The 27565-nt window shown below is 38.0% G+C and overlaps 1 protein-coding gene across 1 annotated transcript in view; it reads right to left on the bottom strand.

Moving 5' to 3' along the window:
* Nucleotides 1-1763: 1763 nt before the first annotated feature.
* The window catches only part of LOC121257751 (myosin-1-like), a 43148-nt gene continuing 17346 nt past the window's right edge, over nt 1764-27565 (bottom strand). The window contains exons 14-24 of the mRNA XM_041158949.1: nt 27323-27475; nt 27144-27233; nt 26574-26651; nt 24464-24622; nt 23751-23957; nt 21955-22160; nt 21684-21819; nt 13464-13593; nt 13214-13360; nt 3156-3223; nt 1764-2746 (exon numbers count right to left, since the gene is read on the bottom strand). Of these exons, the coding sequence (XP_041014883.1) occupies nt 2093-2746; nt 3156-3223; nt 13214-13360; nt 13464-13593; nt 21684-21819; nt 21955-22160; nt 23751-23957; nt 24464-24622; nt 26574-26651; nt 27144-27233; nt 27323-27475 (2028 nt within the window). The 3' untranslated portion in view covers nt 1764-2092. The remainder of the gene's footprint in view (nt 2747-3155; nt 3224-13213; nt 13361-13463; nt 13594-21683; nt 21820-21954; nt 22161-23750; nt 23958-24463; nt 24623-26573; nt 26652-27143; nt 27234-27322; nt 27476-27565) is intronic.

The raw sequence follows: 27565 nt of genomic DNA, 5'->3' as shown, positions 1-27565 counted from the left end.
AAAAATTCTTTGTGATAGTATGTTATCTTTGGACATTCCTATTAGAGAGCCTTCTAGAGGATGGAAAAGGAAGATGGACAACTCTGTCATACCTTGTTTGAGGACACACCGGGGAGAAGATGGCTAAGGCCAAAATTTCATAATTGGGACAATGTGAGGTGTTTTGTTTTTTGAATTATTTTATATTGTACTGACAATTTATACTTTGAGAAGCCATCGGAGCTTTATAAGCAAAGAAGTGAAAGTAATGATAGGTTGTTGAAGGGTATGGCTATGAGGATGAAATCTAAGTACGATAAATATTTGGATAGATGTTGCGAAAATAAACAAGTTATTACTTGTGGCTTTGATTCTTAATCCCTAATATAAGTTGGTTATTCTAGAATTTTGGATTAGAGCTATCCTTGGCAGTAAGAGGGATAATGAGTTTATTACAACCTTAAAGAAGGATATTGAAGAATTATATTGTCATTACAATAACATTGGTCGATCTTCAAGCGAAGTTAGGAGCCCCCCAAGTGTTGGTGGATCAACCAAACCTACTTCATTAGATGACACACATACCTTGAGATCATTAGTTTTGATGCGAAGATATCATCTAATCCAAGCATCACAGAATATCATAAAGTGTAAATATGATATTAAATGATATTTTATGGAGGTATTCAGGCACCAAGTGATACATTTAATATCTTAATTTAGCAGAAGGTTCATTCCACCAAATTTTTAGTCCTTTCCCAAGTAGCCTAGGATGTGTTTGTCATTCCTTCACAATGGTTGCCTCCAAGTTGGTATTTAGCATCAAGGTCATGTGTTGGATGCTTATCGGAGTTCATTGGCTCCGAGAACTATAGAGGCCCTTATTTGTTTGCAAAGTTGACTAAGGTCTACGCCTATTGGGATGATGTTGACAATTCCAAGAGATATAAGCTTGAGTTGAGTAAGTAACTAACTTTTTGTGATGGTAGTTTACTAGTTTTAATGACTAATTAGATAAATTTATATTTTCTTTATTCTTTAACTTATATGAGATTAATTTATTGTTTTATAGTTTATCTTATTTTGTAGAGCTAACTATGAACCCCATAATACTTTATAAGGACTGAGATATTGTTTTAGTTTGCTACCGGTCGATCAATGGTATCATTCTCTTTAATAATTAACTTACTTATTATCCTTTAGTTTGGTGGTGTATTCTCAAATTGGTTTTTTTTTTTTTTTTTTTTTTTTTTTTAACTTGGGAAAGTGAAGATGACCTATCTTATAGTTACTAGTTGTGGTAGTTTAACTTTAAATTGCTTAATTATGATACTTTTGTAGCTTTTTTTACTTGGTTGTGTACAGTGACTATGTGGTGGATTGTCGTTTGATTGTGGACTGTGTAGTGGTTTAGTGATTTACAGTCTAGTTGTGGGCTATGTGGAGGGTAGTCAAAGTTGTCGAGTTGATTTGTTGTTGGAGTCTGATAGTAGGCAAATGGGCTTATGGTCCATTGATCATTTGTTATATTCAACTACAAATAGAGTGTTAGTGGGTGATGTTTGCATTGTCATATTATGTTGCATAATTGTGTTCTAATAAGTTAGTACTATATTTAATTGATGGATTTAGATTATGGGTTTAGAATATCTTTGATGACTATGGACTAATGAATTTCATCATGTCATATCAGTCCTTACGTCTACTGTAGTTTACTCACATTGCCAACTGAGATCACGTGAGATATTTCACGACCTGCATTGTAAAATACACGTTGCAAATTATATGGCCAGACAGTTTGTATTTCATTAAAATACCTTGGAACTATATTCAATTTGATATACATGATCGAATTACTAAGGCTCTGTGTGGTGCCAAATTGTTGGTAACACCAATGCTCTTCACAATCTCGGTATTCAACAGCTCACAATCATAAATATAAAAGAGCTGCCAAAAGACGAGGAGACAATAAAACCCTTTACACAAAAATTAAGATTATCATTCAGCTTTTCTTTCTCTTCCACACTTCTCACGTTGTTAACATTACCGTCACGATTTCTAAAGAAGGAAAACAGAAAGGGACCCAAAAAGTATTGAGATAACTCTAACCCATCTAACTCATCCTTGAGCTGTTTCTTCTTCCCCACCACTTTCTTTTCAAGACAGTACCATCTTCATTTCCAAGCTTATGCAAAATTACCTTTGTTTCCCTTAGTCTTGCCCCATAATCCTTCTTCCAACCTTCAAACATCTGCTTCAACCTCCTAAGCTCCCGGTCTGGATTCAAATTTGCATCGACTTGACCAGATTTTACCTCCACCAAGAACTTGGCATCATCACCAAATACTCGACTCCTCTGCTCAAATTCTTCAGACAACCGGCTTATTACACTTAAACTGGCACTCATTGGCCTCAGCCCATTACTCTCAACTTGCTTATGATTACTACCCATTTCCGAGCTGTAGTCTCTGTCATCACTTGCATTTACTGACGCATCGGAGTTTCTTCCAGAATCATCAATGACTAGGCTCCTCTTTGCAATGGAGATGCTAGATTGTAGAGATCTCATTTGCTTCTGCCACACTTCTTCCATGGATTTCATTTTCAACTCATATTCAGACCACCGACTCTCATACTGTTGGAGACGCTGGTGAAGGATGTCATTCTCCTCTTCTTTTTCTCTTAGAGCAGCCTCGGCCTTAAGAACTCGGCGCTGCAATTCAGCAAGGAAAGAAGACTTCACCAGCACCTTGTCTGACTCATTATCCTGTTTCGGATTCGTACTTGTAAACTCTTGAATTAAGAAAAAAACATGGGGTACTCCAAAAAGCATTTCATGCAAAGTCTTATATTAAACTAGAACACCATCAAGAGCCAAGCTGTCCATACAATATTAGCAAACATTTTTATGCAGAAAGTAGTGATTCCATATGATTTTCTTTCTTAGGGATAAAAAATTGATCCATATAAATGGGATCTTACTATCAAGTATTTCCTTTGGGGAACAACTTGGTAGCGTAAAGGGAGATAAAGAATGGCAAATACAGCGTCCAGTGATTTTTTGTTTTGTCAGGAAAAAAAGAGTAATGATTCTGATTCTGGCAAACCGGTCCACTAGAGTAGAGAAGTTATAAATATAGTTCAGAAAGAGAATAGAGTCAATGAGTAAGGAGTACCTTCATCCCCCCCGATTTTAGTAATCCTGAATCTCTTGAGCATCTTCGGACCAGCCAGCCACGAATAACTGCCACATGATCAACAAAAGCATGAATAATCTTTTTTTTTTATATAAGTAATCAAGAATATATTAATAAAGATAGGCAAAGCCCGAGTACACAAATGGTATACAAGAGATAAGACCTATCTAGGTCGAAGTAAGGGAAACTAAAAAGTCATGAAAATTCAGGCCATTAAAATCTAAAGCAATGGCCCATAGACATAAAGTGCTGAAAAATAGAGATCGAAGTTCCTCTTGAGACTGCTCCTTGTTTTCGAAAGTCCGATCATTGCGCTTTTGCCATATACACCACATAATACAGATCGGGATCATTTTCCACACCGCCTTGATTTGTTGAACTCCACTTGGAAGTGTCCAGTTGGCCAAGAGATCTACCACAGAAGCAGGCATAACAAAAGATAGTTCAATCCGGCTAAAGACTTCCACCCACAAGGCTCTAGATGTCTCACAATGTAACAAGAGGTGTTCCACTGTCTAGCCAAATCTCTTACACATACAACACCAGTCAAGTATAACTATCCAGCACTTCCTCAAATTATTGGTCGTCAAGATCCTCCCCAACACTGTTGTCCAAGTAAAGAAGACCGCTTTAGGCGGCGCCTTATTTCTCCAAATTCTCCTCCGTGGGAAGGGAATGTTTGCGGCTTGGCTTATAAAAGGATTGAACTGAGAAAATGCCCTTACCCGTTGGAGTCCACCACATCCTATCACCTTGTAGTCTATTGGGCTTCACAGAATATAGAAGGCTGAAAAAAGCCTCAAAAGTGTCCACTTCCCAATCTTGCGCTGCTCTACTAAACGTGACATTCCACTGCACTTGGTCTCCTGATAGAGTCATAAGGTCCTCTATTGAGGCATCCTGGTTACGTGCCACTTGGAAAATAGTTGGAAATGCATCCTTTAGAGCCTCATTCCCACACTATATGTCTCTCCAAAACTTAATGCGAGAACCCCTCCCTAACACCAATATAAAATGGCTACTAAAAGCCCCCCACCCCTTCCTAATGTGTTTCCAAACCGCCACACCACTGACCCCAGATATCTCTTCAGTGCACCAGCCCCCCAGCATGAATAATCTTATGGTAATATTGAATATGTATGGCAGTTGAAATTTAGAAGCCACAACTCAAGCCAGTAGAGGCTAAACGGGGTTCAACTTTCACTTGAATTGACAAACATAGTAGAGCAGACTCCGCTACAGTTATTAATTTCGAATATAATAAGGTACTCTCAACCAACTTAGACCAGATTAACTACCCAAATTGAACCCATTAGATACTTCTCTAATAAGAACGCTATCACCATGATTGAGAACATAAAATAGATTGCATTACTGAAACACACCCATGCAGCAGGGTAGATTCTTCCTTGCTCGGGCCTACATCTCCAACCCCGATGACGTCAGAGCATGCGGAGGTATAAACGTAAGTTTTTATACTTCTATTTTTCTAAATTTTTCAATGGAAGCGTTATAGATTAATTTCATGTTTTTGTGGGGTTTAAAAGCACAGAGGTCCTTGATTTAACAGAAACAAAGTTTATATCTTAAAAGAAAAAGCCCAAAACACAGGTTATCTATGTAAATGCGATCAATGATGGCTTCGAGGACCAATTCATGGCTCTTCTTACAGCCATAGAGTCTGGTCAAACAAACTCAGAAAATGAGTTCAATTCAGCAAAGAAAAGAGCAAGAGAACCAAAAAGACTCGACTGGACAGTTAATTACAAAGCTCGAGAGAGATGTTCGGGCCGTGCAGGATTGAAGGGAAGGGCAACGGATGTAGTTTTATGAAGCCAAAAACCATTTCGTGGAACGTAATGGAACTGAATGAGATTAAAAGCACCTCAAAATCAGAAACCACCTTCAGAAATGGAAAGTAGACATTGTATGTTTACAAGAAACGAAATTAAAACTCATCATATTAAATGTAGTTGTGGATGGATTCCAATGGGCCGTTGCAGGTGTTTATTGTCCTAATATAGACCATGCAAGAGAGTTATCATGGGATGAGCTGGCTGGTGTAAACAGCATATGGGACCTACCTTGGTGTATTGGTGGTGACTTCAACATAACAATGTTTCTGAGTGAAAGATCGGGTGGCTCTAGTCTCAATTCAGCAATGGTAGAATTCTCAAACTTGGTCGAACACTAGGTCCTACGCTTGGTCTTCCTCTTGCAGGTGGCTCCTACACTTGGTCGAACAACCAAGAACACCCCTTGGTCAAGACTCGATCGATTCTTGGTATCACTTGAATGGGAAGCACACCACCAAAACCTTATATAGAAGAGACTATCCAGGCTTTGCTCCAACCATTTTCCCATCCTCCTTGAGTGTGGAGGTAATCCTGGAGGCCCAAGGTACTTTAGCTTGAAAATATGTGACTGAAATCAGAGGGATTCATTAAGAGAGTCTGACAGTGGTGGTCTTCATACCAATTTCAGGGACACCCAAGCTATGTCATGGAAAGTAAATTGAAGGCTTCGAAAAAAGACCTAAAGGCTTGGAATGAGCAGGTGTTTGGCAATGTGGAGGCCAAAAGTATACTCTGTTTGAAGCACTCAAGTGAGGGATTGGAGGGTGTGGAGGAGGTTAGGGAACTATCCGAAGAGGAGAGAGCTCTTAAAGCCCAAGTGTCTACAGAACTTGAAAGAGTTTCATTATTGGTGGAAATATCTTGGAGACACAGATCAAGAGCCTTGTGGTTGAAAGAGAGGGACATATGTACCAAATGTTTCCACCGGGTGGCAAATTCACATACAAGGAACAATACCATCGAGACATTGTTGGTGAATGGGAAGGCTACTTCAAATCAATAAACAATCACGAGCCATATTGTAAAGTACCATGAGCAATTGCTTTTGGAAGAATTTTCTTGGAGGCCAAAATTAGAAGGACTTACCTTTGATGCTTTCGAGTCGCAAGAACTAGCACGGTTTAAGCGACCCTTCGAAGAGATGGGTGACAAATCTAAAGGTTCAGACGGTTTCTCTATGGCTTTTTTTCAAACTTGTTGGAAAGTGATCAAAGATGACATTATGAGCGTCTTTCATGAATTTCATTAAAATGGAAGGTTTGAAAAAGACTCAATGCAACTTTTATTGCTCTCATTCCCAAAAAAAAACCAATGTGGTTAAGGTAAAAGATTACTCATTAGCTTAGTGAGTGGGATATACAAGATCATGTCAAAGGTGTTGGCAAATAGATTGAGCCTGGCGATGGAGAAGCTAATATCCAAGTCTCAACATGCCTTTGTTAGAGGTAGGCAAATTTTTGACTTGGTACTTATCACAAATGAATTGTTTGGATAGTAGATTCAAGTCGGGAGAGCCGGGACTTTTGTGCAAACTAGACATGGAAAAAGCTTATGACCAGGTCAATTGGAGCTTTTTGCTTTACATGCTCAAGCGATGTGACTTTGGTTCAAAATGATGTTCATGGGGTTTAAGACGAGATCCTCTTTCTCTGCTACTATTTGTTTTTGTAATGAAAACATTTAGCAAGATGATCTTAGGAGTTGTGAAGGCCGGTTTCCTTTGTGGATTTTCAGCGGGGGAGGCAAGTATTTCTCACCTACTATTTGCCGACGACACACTAATATTTGTGGGGCCAAAAATGATCATATTCATGCTTTGAGGGCCTTTCTTCTTCGCTTTGAAGCTACTTCGGGATTGAAGGTGAACTTGACCAAATCAAAAGTAGTTCCGGTAGGAGTTGTTACTAACATGGAGAGAATGACTTCCATCTTGGGATGCAAGAAATCTCATTTGCTGATGAAATATTTTGGCCTCCTCTTGGGTGCACCATTCAAGTCGAAATCAATTTGGGATGATGTATTAGAGAAAATAGAACGGAAACTGGCTAGTTGGAAGATGATGTACCTATCCAAGGGTGGTAGGATTACTTTAATTAAAAGTACTCTATCCAACTTGCCGACTTATTTCTTATCACTATTCTCGCTTCCTACCAAGGTGGCCCAAAGAATTGCGAAACTTCCGCAAGATTTCTTGTGTGTGTGTGGAGGGGGATATGAATGATGAGTTTAATTTTCATTTGGTAAAATGGGGCACAATATACTCTCCCATCTCAGAAGGAGGTCAGGGTGTCAAGAATTTGCAAGTTTTTAACAAGGCTTTGTTGGGCAAATGGTTGTAGAGATACAAGCAAGAACGGGGGAACTTGTGGAGAAATATAATAGAATCGAAGTATGGTGAAGCATGGGAAGGTTGGTGTTCAAATGAGGTAAGTGGGCCATAAGGGGTGGGGCTTTGCAAGCACATAAGAAGAGGATGGGATGCATACTTTAGAAATACTTGGTTTGAGGTGGGTGACGAATTCAAAATCAAATCTTCGCATGACATATGGTGTGGCGACAGGACACTCAAATGGTGCTCCTCAATGGAACGTCACTTTCTTAAGAAACGCACCTGATTAGAAAATCGGCACTATCGGAGTTTTAAGATCTCATATATTCCACTCGCATGAGGAGGGAAGTTGATAACAAGATTTTCTGGCATCACTCCAAGGAAGGGAAGTTCACTGTAAAATTTTCTGGCTTTTGCCTATTCTTATGATCAATACCGGAGATTATCAAGATGGCGGCTGGCATCAAGAAGAAAGGACCAACTGTCAATTCGAGCATCTATCACTCTTATGCTCATTTTGTGGGAGATTTGGATAGCTAGAAATGGTCATTATCACAATAAAAAGGAAACAATGGCTGCTGTAGTTATTCACAAGGTCTGTCAATGGATATCTGAGTTGAATATGTTGATAAAACCACCCAAGGTTTTACCTTTTGATGCAAATCTATCCTTGCAAACTTTGGGTTTAAATTCCATACGAGTGATGGTTAAAATGTCTATTTTACTCAGTTGGCAGCACCCATCTTCTGGGATGCTTAAATTTAATATAGATGGTTCTGCTTATAATACTCCTGGGAAGATAGGGTGTGGAGGCATTCTCAGATCTGATACAAGTAATTTGGTTTTTGGGCACTAACACATGCAGAACTAATGGCTTTTAGACAGGGTTTATTATATTGTCTACAATTTGGTCTATTGGGAGTGTGAAACAGATTTAGCAGTTCTTGTACAATGGTTTACAAATTCTATTTATCCTCCTTAGAAGTACTATAGCATATGGGATCACATAGAGAAAATAACTCAGGGGTTGATGCTTTGGCTAAAATAGGGGCTGCAGGTATTTCAGAAATTTATTTCCTAGCTTCCCAACTTCCTAAGGCTGCATTGGGTGAGTTTAGGATGGATTACATGTGCTTCCCTCACTTTAGACATTAAATACATTTTGTTTCATATAGTTTTCTAAGCTGTATACAATCTATAATACCTGATTGATGTTTGTAAATATGAACTTGTAGTTTTTTACATTTAGATAGTTTACTTTTTTAAAGCCGTAGTTTTGGGATTTTTGTGACCCCCAGGCTTTCTATTGTACATGGTATTCCTCCACCAAAGTGAGGGCTATCAATAAAATTGGGTGTACCATCCCTCTTCTCTACAAAAAAAAAAAAAAAATGTGGAATTCTTCATTGGATTATTTTGGTATGAACATACTTATAAACTAAAAATTATTTTGGTATGAACATAATTTTGGCAATGTAGAATATCAAATAAATTCCTTTGATATTAGGTGTACTTAATGGAGGGATTGTTCATGAGTTTTTGTTTTCTTTTCATGATCCTAGAATGTAATTAGGTGTTTCTTTCGTATACTTCATGTGTACATGGGCTTCACCTATTTCATTCAATGAATACAATTTTCTTACTTATCAAAAAATTAAATAAATAAATAAATTCCTTTATGGAAGAGCTGCAAGCAATTGATAGTGTGGAAGAAGCGAGAGTTAGTGCTGAAGAGAAGATGAAGAAAAACCCTAGTGATAAGTGATATGAAACGGACTACATTATCAAAGAATGTGTTGGAGGCAAAAGTTTTAAATGCATCAGTTTACTCAAAAAACTACTTCTAAGAGACCATTTTACCTTTGAGACTTGTAATGAATCAGTTTTTCCACCGAGTGGCTAACATGAGTAGGAGAAACAACTCTATTGAGATTCTTTTGGTTGATGAATATATTTCTACCGACCAAACTAAAATTCGGAATCATTTTGCACAATTCTATGCCAAAAATTTTCTGAACAATTTGCATGAAGGCTTAGTTTGATTCCATTGGGGCATTGGAGGCATCCTGGCTTGAAAGGCCTTTTGAGGAAATGGAGATTCTGAAAGTTGTGGAAGCGTTGAACAGTGAAAAAGGCATTGTGTCCGAATGGGTTCTCTATGGCTTTCTTTCGAGCTTGCTAGGAGGTGATTAAGGTAGACATAATGCGGGTGTTTCATGACCTTCATACAAATTGCAAGTTTGAAAAAAGTATTGGTGCCACCTTCATTGCTCTCATTCCCAAGAAACCAGGGGTTGTGGACAGTAAAGATCACAAGCCTATTAGCTATGTGAGTGGCTTACACGATCATTTCTGAAGTTCTTGCTAATAGATGGGTATGGTGGAGAGAAGATTGTCTCAAATCCTAAAATTACCATTGTTACAAGAAGAAAAATCCTAGATTATGTTCTTATAGCTCACAAGAACCTGGACAGTAGGCTTAGATCTAGAGAACAAGGGGTGCTTTACAAAGTAAACATTGAAAAAGCCTATGATCATGTCAATTGGTGTTTTCATTTTATACTTGCTGAGGAGATATGATTTTTGGGAAAAAATGGTGATCTTGGATGCTCCTTCTCTCTCTACAGTGCGACTCCGGTTTTGGTGAATGGAACCCCATCCCTTTTAATCAGTAACTCTTCTGTTTTGCAGTAGAGAGATCCTGTCACCTTTGCTTTTAGTTATTTTCATAAAGGAGCTTGGAAAGATGCTGTCCGCTTGTATTGATGGATGTTTGTAACAACGCATTCCCAAATTGGGAAAGCATAACTCACATATGGTGGGTAAGTTAGAAAGGAAAGGGTGACAAGTCTCACATTCACTATTTACTTCTTTTATAAGATAATTTTGTATGAATATGAAAAATGGGTGTTAACCTAGTACATAGGAAGTATACAAGAGATCCACCTGGTTAGCAAAAGGAAAAGACACTATAAATACTTCAAACATTGAAATAGAATGAGCTGCACTATTTCAGATTACTATCTACTAATAAAGGGTGATAAGAAAGGATAAATTTCCCTTTAAGTGATTACAGGGAAATTTCAATTGAAGTGTCTTTTTGGGGGTTATAATGCAAATGTGGTTATCAGATTAGCATTTTCCTAGGTCGTTATATTTTTTATTGGATCTTTTTGTGGGTGCTCAGAAATTTGTGCCCTTGACATATCAAATCTTCAGTTTAAAAATGATAATTTGTTGTTTTGTGGGGTTAACCCAAATCACCTACGCTATGTGCATGGTTTACTCTTGTGTTCCAAAGTAGTATCCAGGTTGAAGGTTAATCTAGCTAAACTGAGTTGGTTCCACTGTGTCAAGTTATCAATGTGGAAAGTCTAGATGGCATTGGTATCTAGGGTGCAGGGTCTCCTCTTTACCATAAAGTACCGATGCCTTCCTTTGGGAGCTACATTCAAGACAAAAGACCAAGAGAAACTACAAAGTGACATATTGTGGAGCGGGTTAAATGAAGAGGTCAAATTTCACCTAATAAATTAACGTATGTGTGATTTGTTTTAACCACTTTAAAACAACACAGGAAGGAACATCCACTAGAATATCAACTTCAATCGGGCAGCACAGGATTAGGAGATGGGGAGTTTTGTAGATTTTTATAGTCTTTTGTATTCTTGTCGCCCAGATACCCAGCATGCAGATGATCTGTGGTAGAGACCAACAGGGAAAGGGGTGTTCACTGTTCGCTCTTTTTACAAGGTACTCACACAAGTTACTGAGATACAATTTTCCTGGAGAAAGCTTTGGAGTAATAAGGCTCCTCCCAAAGCTTCCTTCTTTGTGTGGACAGCGTCTTTGGGAAAGATTCTTACTATGGATAATTTGAGGAAAAGAAACATAATCATAGTAGATTGGTGTTGTATGTGTAAAAGAGGGGGTGAATCGGTGAATCATTTACTTTTACATTGTGAGATAGCCAGGACTTTTTGGGATGAGGTGCTCAGCAGAATGGATTTAGCGTGGGTTATGCCGAAAATTGTGTTGGATGTTTTGGCTTGCTGGACCTCGATTCAAGGTGTGCGACAGATCAAAGCGGTTTGGAAGATGATTCCAATCTGTATTATGTGGTGCTTGTGGCAGGAGCGCAATGAGAGGATTTTTGAAGACAGAGAGATCTATGGCGGAGCTAAAAATGTTATTTTTTAGGACCTTTTGTACTTGGGCCATTGCTGTGGACTTTAATGGCATGGACTTTCATGAGTTTTTAGTTTCTAATCCCCCTACATAAGTAGGGCATATTCTGATTTTATAATTGACAGTTGTTTGGATGAATATATACTTATTTTACTTATCAAAAAAAAAATTAAGGTATGTTCTCTGGTCCATGAGTGTGGGTTGGGAGTGCAAGACCTGCTCCTGTCTAATCATGCACTCTTGGGTAAGTGGTTTTGGCACTATCAGAATGAGAAAAAGGCCATGTGGAAAGTTGTAATAGATTCTAGGTACGGATACATGTGGGGTGTATGGTATTCTAACGAAATCCATGGACCTCAAAGAACTGGTTTATGAAGAGACTGGGAGGTAGGAAACGGATCCAAGAATAGATTTTGGCATGATTGGTGGCGTGCAGATAGGATTCTCAAGAAAACGTGCTCATATATAATGTTGTTCATGCCAAGGATGGTTCTCCAACGGATCATTATGAGAGCTCAAGACCGGTAGATACATGCCTTCATTGATGTTTTAATCAGTTGCATTCCACTTGCTTGGGACGAGGAGTTGAACATTGAACATCCTTCTCATGGAAAGAGCCTAAAGAAGTTTCAGTCTGTTCTTTCTACAACATCCTCATCCCCCATGATAACCATCCCTTTCCTTTGAAAACTATTTAATGGACTAAGGCCCCTTAGAGAAGAGCAGCATTGTTTGCATGGACATTAACTCTAGGAAGATTCTCACGTAGATAATCTAAGGAAGAGATGCATTGTGGTGATTGATTGGTGATGTATGAGCAAAAGGAGTGGGGAATCTTTTGACCATCTTTTAATCTATCCAAGATGGTTAATGTTTGGGTAGTGACTTCTTCAGACGGGTTTGGTTTGGCTTGTATTATACCCAGAAGAGTAGTGGGCCTTCCTTCACTAAAGCAGATGGTTAGGAGAATGCCCACAAATTAAAATAATGTAGAAGATGGTTCCCACTTGCCTAGTATGATGCATTTGGAGGGAAAGGAATGACAGGAATTTTCAGGAGCTCAGAACCTAATTTTTTAGGAGCTTGTTCTTAGCTACAACTCCTATATGATTATTCTTTCATAACCAAGCAGCTATTTTTTTTTTTTTTTATAAGTAACCAAACAGCATATAATTCGATCGGAAACGCTTGAAGGGGGAGTTTTGGGTTTTTGCAGAGCCCCTGAGATCTTGATCGGAGAGCACAAAAATGCCAAGCAGCTCAAGCCTTTTTTTCATTAGGACCAAGAATATTGAGGTCGATTTTCACTTCATTCTAGATAGGATATTAAGCAAAGATATTTATACACTAATTGTTAAGTCTAAAGACCAAATGTAAATATGTTCATAAAGATTTTGGATCATAATTGGTAAGATATTTTTTTTTTTTCCCAAGTTGGACTTATATGATATTTATGCTCCAACTAGAGAGTGGACTTATATGCCTTGTTGCAATGAAGCACGCCCTAAAGGACATAATAGTCTATTGCATTACTTTTGCAATCTATACAATTCAACCCCGGGAGGTAGAAGGGTGACTATTCCTCTCTGATTTAGTAAGCCCTGATCATAACATCATTCATTAAAGGAATTGGTTTGACAAATTAAGAACTCTAATATTCTTACCTGATTGTATCACAATTGAAGCATCATGCATACTCTTCAATTTCCTCCTACCAATCTTTGCTTTCAACTGCTTTTGTATTACAATAGCAGCTCTGTGTCTCTGAAGCAATACTGCATATTCCTTTCTGCTTTTGTCTCCACGAACAACTGCATTGATGGATGTAGCAATATCAATTCTAAAAAGCACTTCAAGTTTCTGCTAAACAGATGAATCATTTCAGAGAAGCAGAGTATATGGAAAGGGGACTACATGACTGAAGAGTGGCTATTCCTCTCCCAAGTTCCTTAATGTATTGGCGTGCTTGGTGCCCTCTGAAGCAGCTTTGAACCCGTAAAATGCCATGGAGGGTACGGTTTCTCGTGTCCTCCAGCACCCCAATCTGTAGCATTGTCCTTAAAATTGTCATATTGTAAATAGTATATACATGGATTCATTTTCACAATATCGTACCAGCCAAGCCAATGTTGAAGTCAGCCCTTCAATACCAGCTAATGATAACTAAGTTTAATTTTTAATTAATTCAAGTCGGCTTCATGAATCATTTTAAGTATTAATGGAATTCATCTGAATTGGCTGCATGAAATCTCACCTTCATATTATCCAAGTAATGAATAACTTATCTCACCTTCTAGATATTTTTTTTTTTTTACAAGTAAACCTTCTAGATATTTAGGGTGTTTAAGAAACCTATCTGCCCAGAGATCAAGGGTGACAACATGACCTGTTGCTGCATTTAATTCCTTCCCACTTGCAACAATCTTCGTATTGTCCCAAGAAGACAACCAATGGGAATGATCTACAAGGTGTTGTTTGAATTGGAGGAGTGCTTGTTCTTCTTACACTATGCATCTGACTTTAATCATGCAAATTGAAACTAAATGATTTCTGTTGCCGCAATAAAGAGTCCAAGTAGAAGCAAAAATCCAACATAACAACCTCTCATTGTTTTACTCTCTATTTGAAATATAAGAGATGAAGCTGAACCAGATAACTATTCTTATTGATACTCTTGGTTTTGATATCCCAAGTGAACTACTTGATCCATTTTTATACCAGTTTTATGCAGTCTGGACTTTCCTTCAATGACGTAACTATGTTATTAAAAGTGGGGTAGTTTGAAAAACCTAGTAGTGCTTTTGGTGAGGACCATTTCTCATTCCTCTTTTTCTCAGTCTCCGCTGGGCAACTGGCAAAAAATTTCAACAAGCGGGTTTTTGGGATAGGATTTTCCTCCTTGAGTTAGTGAGATGGTGACAGAATTCGTAAAACCTCGGCATGTAATGTATCTATCTAGTTCATGGTAATGGTAATCCATGCCACATCTGCCAAGTTCACCAAGATATGTTCCTAAACCGCATTTTCTATCATCCACCTAAGTAGCTTTGTCTAAATGATCTAAAAAGGAGGCAATAACAGATCTTTTTTGGTAAGTAAAATATGGAGGCAATAACTGACTTAATTCTGGTACTTCTTGTGGTGAAGGAAAATAAGCTGATGGGGATGACTGATCCCAAGGGGAGGAGGCACTTCAAGCCTAGATCGAAGATCAAGTTGAAAGACAAGCTTAAGATGACTCAATTATCTAATCAAGATGATGTGACTTCAAGCAATCAAGCTTTTCCAACATGTTTTGAGATGTATTTATTTTTTAAAATATATAACTTCAATAAGAAGCACAAAAGGTGCAATCCATGTACACAAGATGGATACAAGAGCGAAGTTTATCTAGGGGGAGAAAAAGATACAAAACAATCATTAAAGTTTCCATTTGATAAGATAAAACAATCATTGAAGTTTTTTTTTTTTTATAAGTAATAAATTATTTCATTGATAAAGAAAATAGGCATAGCCCAGGTACACTGAAAGTATACAATCATTAAAGTTAAGCCCAATTAAAGCCTACAGAAGCTGTTCAAAGGAAGAGGGTATAGAAAAAGAAAGTTTTGCACTCCCTTCAAGATTCGTTTGGAGCTCAAGAAGAAAAAATGTCATCTGGCTTTGTCATCTCAAGAAGAAAAAATGTTATACGAGAATAAAATGCAAATCTGATGTAGGTTTGATGCTTATTAAGCTTAAACTACACCAGATCTACGCCGACGAAACCAAATGAATGGTTTCCTGAGAAAATCCTCGTCGCCAGAGGGAGGATTGACGCCATAGTGCCCTCAAAGGAGTCACTGGAGCCCGTCGATCTTGTCTATGGCGGTGGCAATGGCGAGGTGTCTTACCTGAGTGTCACATGCCAATCAGTGCCTTAGGGTTTGAGTGAAGGATGACGATGGGGTTCTCTCTCGCTTCAATAATTTATGAGAACTTATAAGCTTATGGGTTATGCAACTACTACTATTATTAAGTTTTATTAATAAATTTTCAAAATGTTTCTTATGTTTATGGAATTCTCTTATACCTGGCTCATGGAGTGATAATATTAGTAGCATCTCTAACACTAGAGAAAGGGAGTGTTACACGCCCCACACCTTAAATATAACATGGTTAACAAACTTTCTTCAACCTTTTCTTGTGTTCTTCCATAATCCCACCCCATGAGGCCTTTGGACCTAGTTAGAACACCACCCACCCAGTGATATCCATACTTACAATCTACTAAAGTTCTCTATAAGGCCTCACTCATTCTGAAACCACCAAAGCCACTTCCCCAAAATGCTTTTGAGATGCATCATGTATTAGAACACATAAATGTGTTCACACTTTAGATTCCAAATGAAATTGCAATAAAGGGAATATGCAAGTCACAAGTATAAAACAAAAGAATTTAGATGATTTCACAAAGCTTCTCTTATGTCATTTTGATCTTTTATTTTTTTTATAAGTAAAATAAGTATTTATTAAACCACCAACTGTCAATTACAAAGGTAGAAACAGCCCTAATTATGTAGGCGCATTAGAAACTAAGAAATCATGAAGGTCCATGCCATTAAAATCCACAGCAATGGCCCAAGTACAAAGAGTCCTAAAAAATAACAGTTTTAGCTCCGCCAAGGATCTTTCTTTGTCTTCAAACGTCCTCCCATTGCGCGCTTGCCATAGACACCACATAATATAGATAGGGATCATCTTCCAAACCGCTCTAATCTGTCTCACACCTTGAATTGAGATCCAACAAGCCAATACATCCAAAACAGTTTCCGGCATAACCCATGCTAAGTCCATTCTTTTAAACACCTCATCCCAAAGAGTCATGGCTACCTCGCAGTATAAAAGTAAATTATCCACCGACTCACCCCTGCTTTTACACATACAACACTATAATGAATATCCTCTTTTTTCTCAGATTATCCATGGTGAGAATCTTGCCCAAAGACGTTGTCCACACAAAGAAAGAGGCTTTGGGAGGAGCCTTATTGCGCCAAAGCCTTCTCCATGGAAACTGTATCTCAGGAACTCTTGTGAGGACCTTATAGAAGGAACGAACAGTGAACACTCCTTTTCCTACAGGACTCCACCACAAATCATCTTCATGCTGAATATTTGGACAACAAGAGTACAAGAGACTATAAAAATCTTCAAAACTCCCAATCTCCCAATCCTGTACTGCTCCATTGAAATTAATGTTCCAATGAATGCTCCTACCTGACACTTCCATAACCTCCGCCAATGTAGCATCTTTGGCACTTGCAATCAAAAAAAGAGTAGGAAACAGATCTTGTAGAACACTGGTACTACACCAAACATCCTTCCAAAATCTGATCTTGGAACCTGACCCCAATTGCAGTCTAGTGTGTCGATGGAAAGCCTCCCATCCTCTTCTAATATATTTCCATAGCCCAAATCCAGAGGCCCCTCTAACTTCTCTAGTACACCATCCCTCTCCTAAAACACCATATTTGTTCTCGATCACAGTCTTCCATAAAGCATCTGGTTCCTTGGTATATCGCCACAACCATTTCCCAAGTAACACCCGATTGAACGACCTCAAGTTTCTAATACTCAAACCACCATTAGAGATAAGATGGCACACCATCTCCCACTTGACTAAATGGAATTTAAACTCATCTCCTAGACCCCCCCCCCCCCATAGAAAATCTCTTTGTAGCTTCTCAAGTTGACCCGCCACACTTACCGGTAAAGGGAATAACGAGAGGAAGTAGGTGGGTAGGTTAGAAAGTGTACTTTTGATTAACGTGATCCTGCCCCCTTCGACAGGTACATTCTCTTCCATCCTGCCAATCTCCTCTCTGTTTTTCCAATCACTGTATCCCAAATCAAGCGTACCCTCGATGCTATACTCAGTGGTAATCCCAGATAAGTCATAGGAAGAGACGCTATTTTACAACTCAATGTGCTCGCCAACTCTCTCATATTCTAAACTTCTCCAATCGGCACCAACTCGGATTTATCATAATTCACTTTTAAACCAGACACTGCTTCAAAACAAAGCAACAGCGCCTTCACAGCCCTCAACTGGGCTTGATCAGCCTTGCACATAATAAGCGTATCGTCAGCAAACAGCAAATGAGAGATAGTAGTAATACCTCTACTCGGCAATCCAATTTGTAAGCCACTAACAAACCCATTAGTCATTAAAGCCGATATCATCCTGCTTAATGCCTCCATAACAATAACGAAAAGTAAAGGAGATAGCGGATCCCCTTGTCTCAAACCACAAGAGCTCGGGAAGAAACCCTCTGGACTGCCATTGATCAACACAAAGAATCGTACCGTAGAAATACACCAACTGATCCAAGACCTCCACCTTTCTCCAAACCCACACCTACCCAGTAAATATAGAAGGAAATCCCAATTAACATGATCATACGCATTTTCCATATCTAGCTTACACATAATCCCTGGGTTGCCAGCCTTCAATCTACTGTCCAAACATTCATTGGCAATTAGAGCCACATCAAGAATTTATCTACCCTTAACAAAAGCATTTTGCGGCTTAGTAACGATCTTCCCCAAAACCCCACTTAACAAGCACTTTTGCAATGATCTTATACATGCCATTCACTAAACTAATGGGCCGAAAATCTGAGATCTCAATGGCCCCTACCTTTTTAGGGATTAATGCAAGAAAAGTGGTGTTGAGACTTTTCTCAAATTTTCCTACTGAGAAGAACTCCTGAAACACCTTCAAAAGATCTTCTTTAATCACCTCCCAACAATCTTGGAAAAAACCCATTGAGAAACCATCCAGACCGGGGGCCTTATCTTTGGCCATCTTCCTTACTACATCATAGACCTCTTCCTCTTCGAAAGCCCTCTCCATCTTAGCAACGTCCCCTGGCTCAATAGTATCAAAAACCAAACCATCCAAAGTAGGCCTCCACCCCTCTTGCTCGGTGAGAAGCTTTTCAAAGAACTCGATCACGTGGTCCTGAATAACCTCTTCATCTCTGCACTCAACCCCCTCAATTTTCAGCACTTCAATGTTATTATTTCTTCTATGAGAGTTTGCAATTCTATAGAAAAACTTCGTGCTTCGATCCCCTTCCTTTAACCAAAGAGCTCTTGATTTTTGGCGCCATGACATTTCTTCCTACAGGATTATCCTCTCAAGATCTGCGACCAACAAAGTTTTCTGTGCTTGCTCCTCCACTGTAAGTGGCCTCCCTGCTTGTAGTCCTTCTAAATCTTGTATTTCCATCCACTTAGTGTTTTTGTTCTCCTCTACATTGCCAAAAGACTGTATATTCCACTCCTTTAAGTCTCTTTTTAAGGCTTTCAGTTTATTCGCGAAAATGAAACTAGGTGTACCTTTGAAGTGATACGAAATCCACCATTGTTTAACTCTTTCCACAAAACCTTCTAACTTCAACCACATGTTCTCGAATTTAAAATACCTTCTACCGCTACAAATACCTCCACAATCAAGTAAATTAGGCCAATGATCCGAGGCTAGGCGTCCCAAACGCTTTTGCCATACATTCGGAAAATGGCTCTCCCACTCAGGGGAAATTAAGAACCGATCCAAGCGGGACCAAGTCTGACTATTTGACCATGTGGCTGAACCCCCAGCAAGCGGAAGATCTATCAAATTCAATTCAAAGATACACTTTGAGAACTCCAAATTTGCTGGCCTCAATCTTCTACTTCCAAAGCTTTCACTCTAGAAACGAACCACATTGAAATCCCCCCCAATATACCAAGGGAGCTCCCACCAGCTATGTACCCCTGCAAGCTCATCCCATAATAATCTTCTATCGACGTCTAGGTTAGACCCATACACCCCTACAAATGCCCACAAAAAACCATCTGACACACATTTAAAAGAACATGCTACCATATATCTCCCTATATAATCCTCCATTTTCTCCACCACCTGCCTATCCCACATCACCACAACTCCTCCCGATGCCCCTAAAGAGGCCAAGTATACCCAGTCTACATAAATATTGCTCCATAGACTCCGAACAGTCTTTCTACTGATCATCTTCAGCTTCGTCTCCTGTAAGCATACAATGTCCGCTTTCCACTCACGGAGTAGATTCCGAATCCGAATACGCTTCGCTACCTCATTTAGACCCCGGACATTCCAAGATACAATCTTGGGTTTCATTGGGGAACAAATAGCCCCTTCCCTTTTGCCCTATTCCTGCTGGAGCTACCTCCGAGTTCATTGACCACGTTAATCTTTTTAATTCCCGACTTTTTTTCGAGTCCCACTTCTTTTTTTTTTGTGATGTCCAGCTTCCAAAGTAGTTAACAAAGCTATGAACTGCTCTTCATAACCATCACAGTCAATTCCCACAACATGTTGAATTTCTTTTGCTTTATGAATTACCCAATCTGAGGCTTGATCTGGAAAATAGTAATTTAATGGGATAGGATTCCCCATTTTGTTGTTCTGGAAGTTCTGAAACTCACTCCCCATCGAGAAATCCTCCAACCCGCAAGCCTCAGAGATGAAAAGTTCGTCCTCCACAGAATGCATCAGATCATCCGAGTCATCTTCTACCTCAACCAACTCAAACTCCTCCAAAGCTTTCGGAGACACTATCGCCGGAGCCACAAACACCCCACCACCACTCATCGGCAAGTTCTAGGCCTCCCTTGGAGGAGAAAATGTGATTCAAGACCCATCAGAGCCTATTGCGTACATAGCACCAGCGACACCTCGTCGGCAACCTCCACAGCCTCCATCGGCGTCGTCTGTGTGGTCGCCTCCTGACCACTTGCCGTCGGCACGCTTTCTGGCACGAATCCGAGATTGAGAAGCTCATATGAGATTATAGGGTTGGGACTCGGGTTTTCGGCACCCTTGTGCGACACAGGTTTGATGACCTCGGGCTGAGACAACCCGGGTCCTTGCTCGCGACTTTGGGCCCTAGGCTGAGACAGCCTAGCACCACCCGGGTCCTGCACGTTGGGCCGAGATGGCCCATCCATCTTTCTCCATACATTCCAGCACTTTCCCCTTTTAGCTCTCTGTTGAGCCCCTTTCTGAGCATTACTCGGCCCACTACCCATATCCTTCATCTTGGCTTTTAAATTAGAAGCAAGATCAGTTTCCTTAAACAAAACCCTAATCCGCTTTTATTGTATCGTGTTCGTGTTGGGTTAACAGGTCGTGTTACATATTTTCACCCCTAATTCCTACCATATTTTCAACTCTTGTTGAGAACTTACAATTAAAAGAAAAGGTTAAGTACATTACTCCCCATGAACTACCACATCAGTTTTTAACTTACATCCATAAAATTTTACTCAATCAACTCAAAAGCTAATTTGAATTTTTTGTCAGTTAAGCCCTCCTCAAAAATTGATGTTGAGTCAACCAGAAATACATAAGTTACACTTAGATATATTACTCTACAAATTAATGATGGTCTTCAATGGATGAGGCAAACTAATACCAAAACCTTAAAATGGGACGTAAGTTACACTTAGGCCTCGTTTGAATTCAAAACCCACTTCAACTCATCTCATCTCATTATTACAATTTTCTCAAATTCTCATACAAAATATAATAAACAATTCAACTTTTTCAAATCACAAAACAACTTTCCCAATTTCTCATACAAAATATAATAAACAATTCAACTTTTATTCTACTATTCACAAACCATCTCAACTCATCTCTGAATCCAAACCACTCCTTAGATATATGTGTAAGCGAGAGCTATGGTAGTTCATGAAATTAAATGTAATTAATCCAAATTGAGAATCAGCAACGTAAAACCCATTGCACCTATTGTGGAGATACAACTTGTAATCCCAATGGAAGCAGGACCTGAATAGCTTTATGAACCTATGCAACTTCATCTTCCAAAAAATCTACACATGGATTAACGCAGAGAAATGCTTCCAAAAATTTTGTGAAGTTATTTTAACTGCAAAGCAGATCTAATGCATCACATCAAGCCATGTCAATTTGTGAGTTTACTTTTGTGAGATCCCTTTGTGGATTTAGTACTTCTCATTAACTCTAAGCACGACCATCCCCCCCCCCCCAACAACCCTAAATGAAAATAATTTACTCAACAACCAATATAATATGGAAGTTACCTGTCCAGTACGAAAGAACAACTTCGTATAGCCCACTTGATACATTTCGGGCAAGATATTGAACTGATGAAGAATTGCAACTGAAACACTAAGTGGATCCTGGTATGCAACATTCTCCAGCAGAAGAAACCCATATCTGGCATAAGATTGAAATACCCCCCCCCCCCCCCCCCCCCCCCCCCCAAAAAAATGAAAAAAATTTAGCAACCAACCATGAAATATATAAGAATTTGTAAAGTTGTAACTGAAGATAAAATAAGATCCTTATTACCTCCGGGCAAACTTCTGGTGGGACATTCTGGTGGGAAAGCCAGATCTTGATATTCGAACTACTTCTAGGACTCCGCAACATCTTAACTGCTGCAGAACAAGTCCTTGCTCATACAATCCAGGAGACTGGAAGTTATTGGCCTTAATACAACGAATGAAATGAGGAGTCGTGCTCTCTAGGCGTTGCATCAACTGGAATAATTGACCCTAAATACAAAAACAAGAAAAAAAGTGTATAAAAGAAATAAAGTGAGCAGAAGAATAAACTGTGATGAAAAGAAAATTCTCTTCCTAGCACAAATGGTAAGCTTTACTCTCTCATAAAGGATGCTTATATAATGCTTTCAAACCTAATACCTATTCAAGTATGAATTACATAATTAAATTTATCTCTTCCCAACAGTTTAAACTTTTGAGATAATTAATGATTTAACTTGGTATCAAAGCAGGTCGTGCTCTCTGGGTGTTGCATCAAAAAGTGTATACAAGAAACAAAGTGAGCAGAAGAATAAACTGTGCTGAAAAGAAAATTATCTTCCTAGCACAAATGTTTTCAAACCTAAGACCTATTAGAGTATGAATTACACAATTAAATTTATCTCTTCCCAACATTTTAAACTTTTGAAATAATTAATGATTTAACTTGGTATCAAAGCAGTGGTCGCGAAATATTCTATCCTAATTTTAGTATTCCACATGTAAAGCCCACTTATTAAAAGGGAATCTAGCCCAGACATAAGATGAAGCTTTAGAATATAAATTAAATAATTAAACCTCATCTCTTCCATCAACTTAAACTTTTCTGACAATTGGTGATTTAATAAGACCATTGCATCCTAAAAACTGCTATCTTAGTCAACTGAGTGAGACATGTCCACATACTAATGGAATGACTGGCAAACCCCATGAAAAAAACAAAGAATAACACCATATAGATTCTTATTAGAACAATGAGATAAGAGAAATGCAAGCAGTGTCAAACTCCAGCAGAATAGTTCCACTTCTGGGTGAAAACATTTTCTTTCCTATGTCATAAAAAAACCTTTTAGAAAAAGTAGAAACATTATGTACATGGTATATACAAAAGTTATCACCTAAAGACAATCTAAAGTTAAAACCCGTTAAAAAAGAAAAAAAGAAAAGTGTATTCTACCAAAAGTCAAGATATCAGGAACAAGCATTTCAGTTCAATTGTGGGAGGATCAGGGTCATAGAACTTGTATTTGAGCTTCTGTAACCACCTCTGGGTGCAGTGACAAAAGTTCAACTAATGTTCTGGCTTGTTCATTTACATTGCATAAACCATCAACATGAGCATGCCACTTTTATAGAATTTTAGCCAAGTTCAAAGATTAGGCCTCGTTTGTTTTCACAGATGAGATAAAATAAAATGAGTTGAGATAAAAGTTAAAAGTTGAATAAAATATTCTTAGAATATATTTTTTTAATATTACTTTTGTTTTGGGATTTGAAAAAGTTAAATTATTTATTTTATTTTGTATGAGAATTTGGGAAAAGTTGTAATAATTAAATGAGATGAGATAAGATGAGTTGAGAAGTTTCTTGAAAACAAACGAGGCCAATAGGCAGGTTTGGGGGGTGAGACAAAACACAATTCTCATCTCACCCCCCAAACCGCCCTAAAGACTTCTTAATGTTGCCCACACTCATCAATATCAACACAAATAAACTAGCCTTCCACAAAACCATAAATTTCATATTATTTTCAACTGAGTTTATTGCAGATTTCAAATCCAAATCAAGTACAGAAATATTCACAAATCAAAACTAGTGTACCTTAAATTTTGTCGTGACACTTAGCTTTTGGGAATCTGCTCCACCTGATTTATATGAAGGACCAACAGCAGGTTTCTCAGATTGTGCAAGCAAACTGGAAGCAAATATCTGAGGAAGGCGGCAAGAGCATGACGACAAAAGTTGAATTGAATCAAGATGCAATAAATCCCTGTTCTTCTCCAGGAATCCAGTGGTGTCATACATAACCTGAGTGGAGGGGCAAGTTGAACTATCTAATAGTCAGGTAGCAAGGACAAAATCAACCAAAAGAATTAAAGTTTTTTTTTTAAGAAAAATTTTATTCTCAAGCCGGTGTGTAGAGCATGCCTAGTAAAGTGCTTAGATGGTATAATTTGATTTGGAAGATAAATTTTAAAATTTGAATCTTACAAATCAAATTTTACCATCTAAGTGAAGTGGATGGTGTGCTCTGTACACCGACTTTAGAATAGAATGACTCTTTTTTGAATTGGCCTTTTGTCAACAGAAAGAATATTTGGTACTTGACATTCTGAAAACATCGCAATCATAAAAGCAACGGACATTGGTTCAAATGTGACATAAACAGGGTCAGACAAATGATTTACTTATTCTAAAATGAAAAAAAAAAAAAAAAAAAAGCAGGTTGCTAGATCAGATCATTTGATGATAAGTGCTACCGATTGAGACATTACTGAAGTTGAGAAAATGATCAATCAAGGACAAAGAAATACCTCCCCTGCATAGTGACAGACGGAAAAGGCTTTTCCTCGTTCTCCTCTGAAACTAGAATTTGAATTCAGATGCTGCTTCAGTTTGTTGGCAAAGGTCAAATCCGTGCCATTTGGGAAAGTTGACTCCTCATCTAACAGGGATAATAACCCCAATGGTTTCTGCATATAAGATTGAAACCATTTCAAGAGATGTAATTTATAAATTTATTTTGCCAATGATAAAAGGCATTATTGCCAAAAGGCATTAGAATATCAGTTATCATTAATGATCATATTTTTTTTTACTTTTCATATTAATATTTTCATTTAACACAGACAAGAAAAGAAAGGAAAAACTCTAAGTTCTGCATGGCTCAGTTCAATTGCAGCCTCTCTTCAATATTCCCAATGTACCAGGAAAGCAGCCTTTTCCACTGTTCATAAATTAGAACAATTAAAGACTACAAGGGCTCTGTTCAATCAATTGCTATCAATGCCAGCATGCAGATCAAGATTCATGAGAATGATAACCTTTTTCCGAGAAGAGTATATAGCAAGGGATAGAATAGATGAATAGGTTTAAACCTTTATCCACTTGGAGGGATGAATTTAAAAGTTAAAGGCTTCGTTTTTCTCCGGCAAGCAGCTAGGGAAGCATTTATTCCCAAGCGATAGGGCTTGGAATTCAGATTGATGCCATCCAAGAAATCACCCCTCACATGCGAAATTATAGAAGATCCTTCAGATTACTTGAGAAACGTAGTCATAGGCAGGTTCAGAGCCAGACCGACTACTCCAAGAGCACTCATCCATAAACCGGTTACTGGTACAAATAACATTTCTTTTTTTTTTATAAGTTTAAGGGCTCTGATTTCTACATTTACATAGGTCTCTATATGAATACTTTTCGGTATCTAAGAGAAAAACACTTCAACCAGCAATGTTGATAATGTTCTAAATATCTAACAGAGGTATTGAAAGAGACATGAATCACTAAAAGAAAATGGTGTTGTTCTGGTTATATGAGAGTTTGAGAAGATTTCTCTGTGAGCAAGATTTTCACCTGAGTTTGACAAAAGCACTAGGATCATGCTGTATCAAGGCTTGTTATTAATAAATGTAATTAACATATAGTATTTACTTAAGCATAACTGAAAAAAGATGTAGACATGGTAGGCTTTTGCTCTGTTGCCAAACCTTGCGAGAACTAAATTATATTTTAATGGATAGCAATTCCCAAGTATTACTTTACTAACATCAAAACAGTTAGCAGCAGGCTGAATCTTGATGCGAGATTTCCAAGCAAGGATTGTCACTTCAAAAGGTCCCAGTTGAGAATGAAAAACTATCCCATTACTGGAACAAAAGAGTCCCCCATTACTAACATTGGAAATCCTAGAATATAATATTGGAAATGCCAATGAAGTCAAGAACTTTTACCAGTGTCACAAGAGGGAATAGCCATAGAAATTATCCCCAAGATTTTTTGCCGGGCAACTTAACTCTTTTGGATTCAATCTACATGTTTTATAAGCCACTTATTCTTATGAGTATTTCCCATTTTTTTAATGCTATAAAGCCATCAATAATGGCATGTAACAAAAATTAATCAATCATACTCCAAACCCAAAAAGGCAACCAGGATCTCTGGAACTTATGATAAACAAATATGATTACAATTTCAGAGAATATCTTTCCCAACTCGTTCACTTAATTTCTCATACAGCCAAAATGGCTTAGTAATGGCAAACCCCAACAAGCAACATAGAATATTCGCAGACAAATATTTGTTAAAGTTTTCTTTTTTAACAAAAGATAATATGCAGATCTGTCAACTTCATATGATGTATCAAACAAACATCTATTTTTTTATATAAGTAGGAAGATTTCATAAATACGTAAACATGTAGTGAACTAACTTATCTTTCTCTGGGGACATGTGACCAAATAAAATACGAGGACAAAATCACATCCACCCACAATATTTCTACAATTTCTGAAAGCAAGGAAACCCCGACTTTCCTAATGAAATAACCTCTACAGAACAGTAACATGAAAATTACTAATTACGTTCCATACTAGGAATTGTGAAATAATGCATACACCAGATATGATGTATCAAGTTCTGTACCTTTTCAAAAAGACTAAGACAATCTTGGTTGTCTTCGAAATCAACTTTTGCCCAGTCAATGCCATCTTGGATATATTCCTGAGAAAGAACATGGATAATCACTAGAAGCAAGCAAGCTTTCTGTTAACATACGTCACAACTTCATGTTCAATTCTTTTTCTGGTGATATTACCAAAGCTCAAAATTGTTTTTATAGAGATCATAGAGTTTTTATGCTTCTGCAAAAGAGCACTTTCAGATTATAGAGGTCAAATATTTTACTTTTTGCTTTCTTTTCTCATACATTTTCTGAACAGTTATCTTAACATGTCAATACAAAACATTGCGAGGAAAAAATAGAAAAGAAAAAGCTTTGTCCTGTGTTTACTAAAGATAATACAAGAAATCAGAATGGAAATTTGGTTTTAAACTAGGCTTTTAACAATAAGTATTCCAGTTTGGCTTGTGCAAATATTTGAAAGAGCTCATCTGAATTCCATGAAAGCCAAAGGAATCAAGGGTTGATCAACTCTGTTTGGTTTTATGCTTGCATCCGTTTCGTACTTATACAAAGAAAATATAAGATCATACCTCTTGTTCCAACTTGAATAGATGACGATTAAAGTGTTGCTGCAATCTCTCATTTGCATAATTTATGCAGAACTGTTCAAAGCTATTCCTCTGGAAGCAATTATATAGCATAATAATTACAACATGAGAGAAAAGAGACGGGGGAGGGGGGATTAGAGAGAGTTACAAAAGAAGCATACATCAAATGATTCAAAGCCATAGATATCAAGAATGCTGATGGATCTGCCAGTACGCCTTTTGCCTACTGCAAGAGATTTGTTGATCTGTTCTACAAGCCACTCAAACAAACAAGCATAAATTGACTTTGCTAAGGCGTCTCTTGTGTCAATAGCCTGAAAGAAACAACCCAGTTTTTCAATCATCAAGCCATTAATAGTGGTCAGACTCAAAACCAGTCTACATCATTTCTATAGCTTGACATG

Source organism: Juglans microcarpa x Juglans regia, chromosome 3S (genome assembly GCF_004785595.1).
Source record: "Juglans microcarpa x Juglans regia isolate MS1-56 chromosome 3S, Jm3101_v1.0, whole genome shotgun sequence".
In the NCBI taxonomy this organism is placed as follows: domain Eukaryota; kingdom Viridiplantae; phylum Streptophyta; class Magnoliopsida; order Fagales; family Juglandaceae; genus Juglans; species Juglans microcarpa x Juglans regia.
This window is presented reverse-complemented; position numbering and strand designations above follow the sequence as displayed.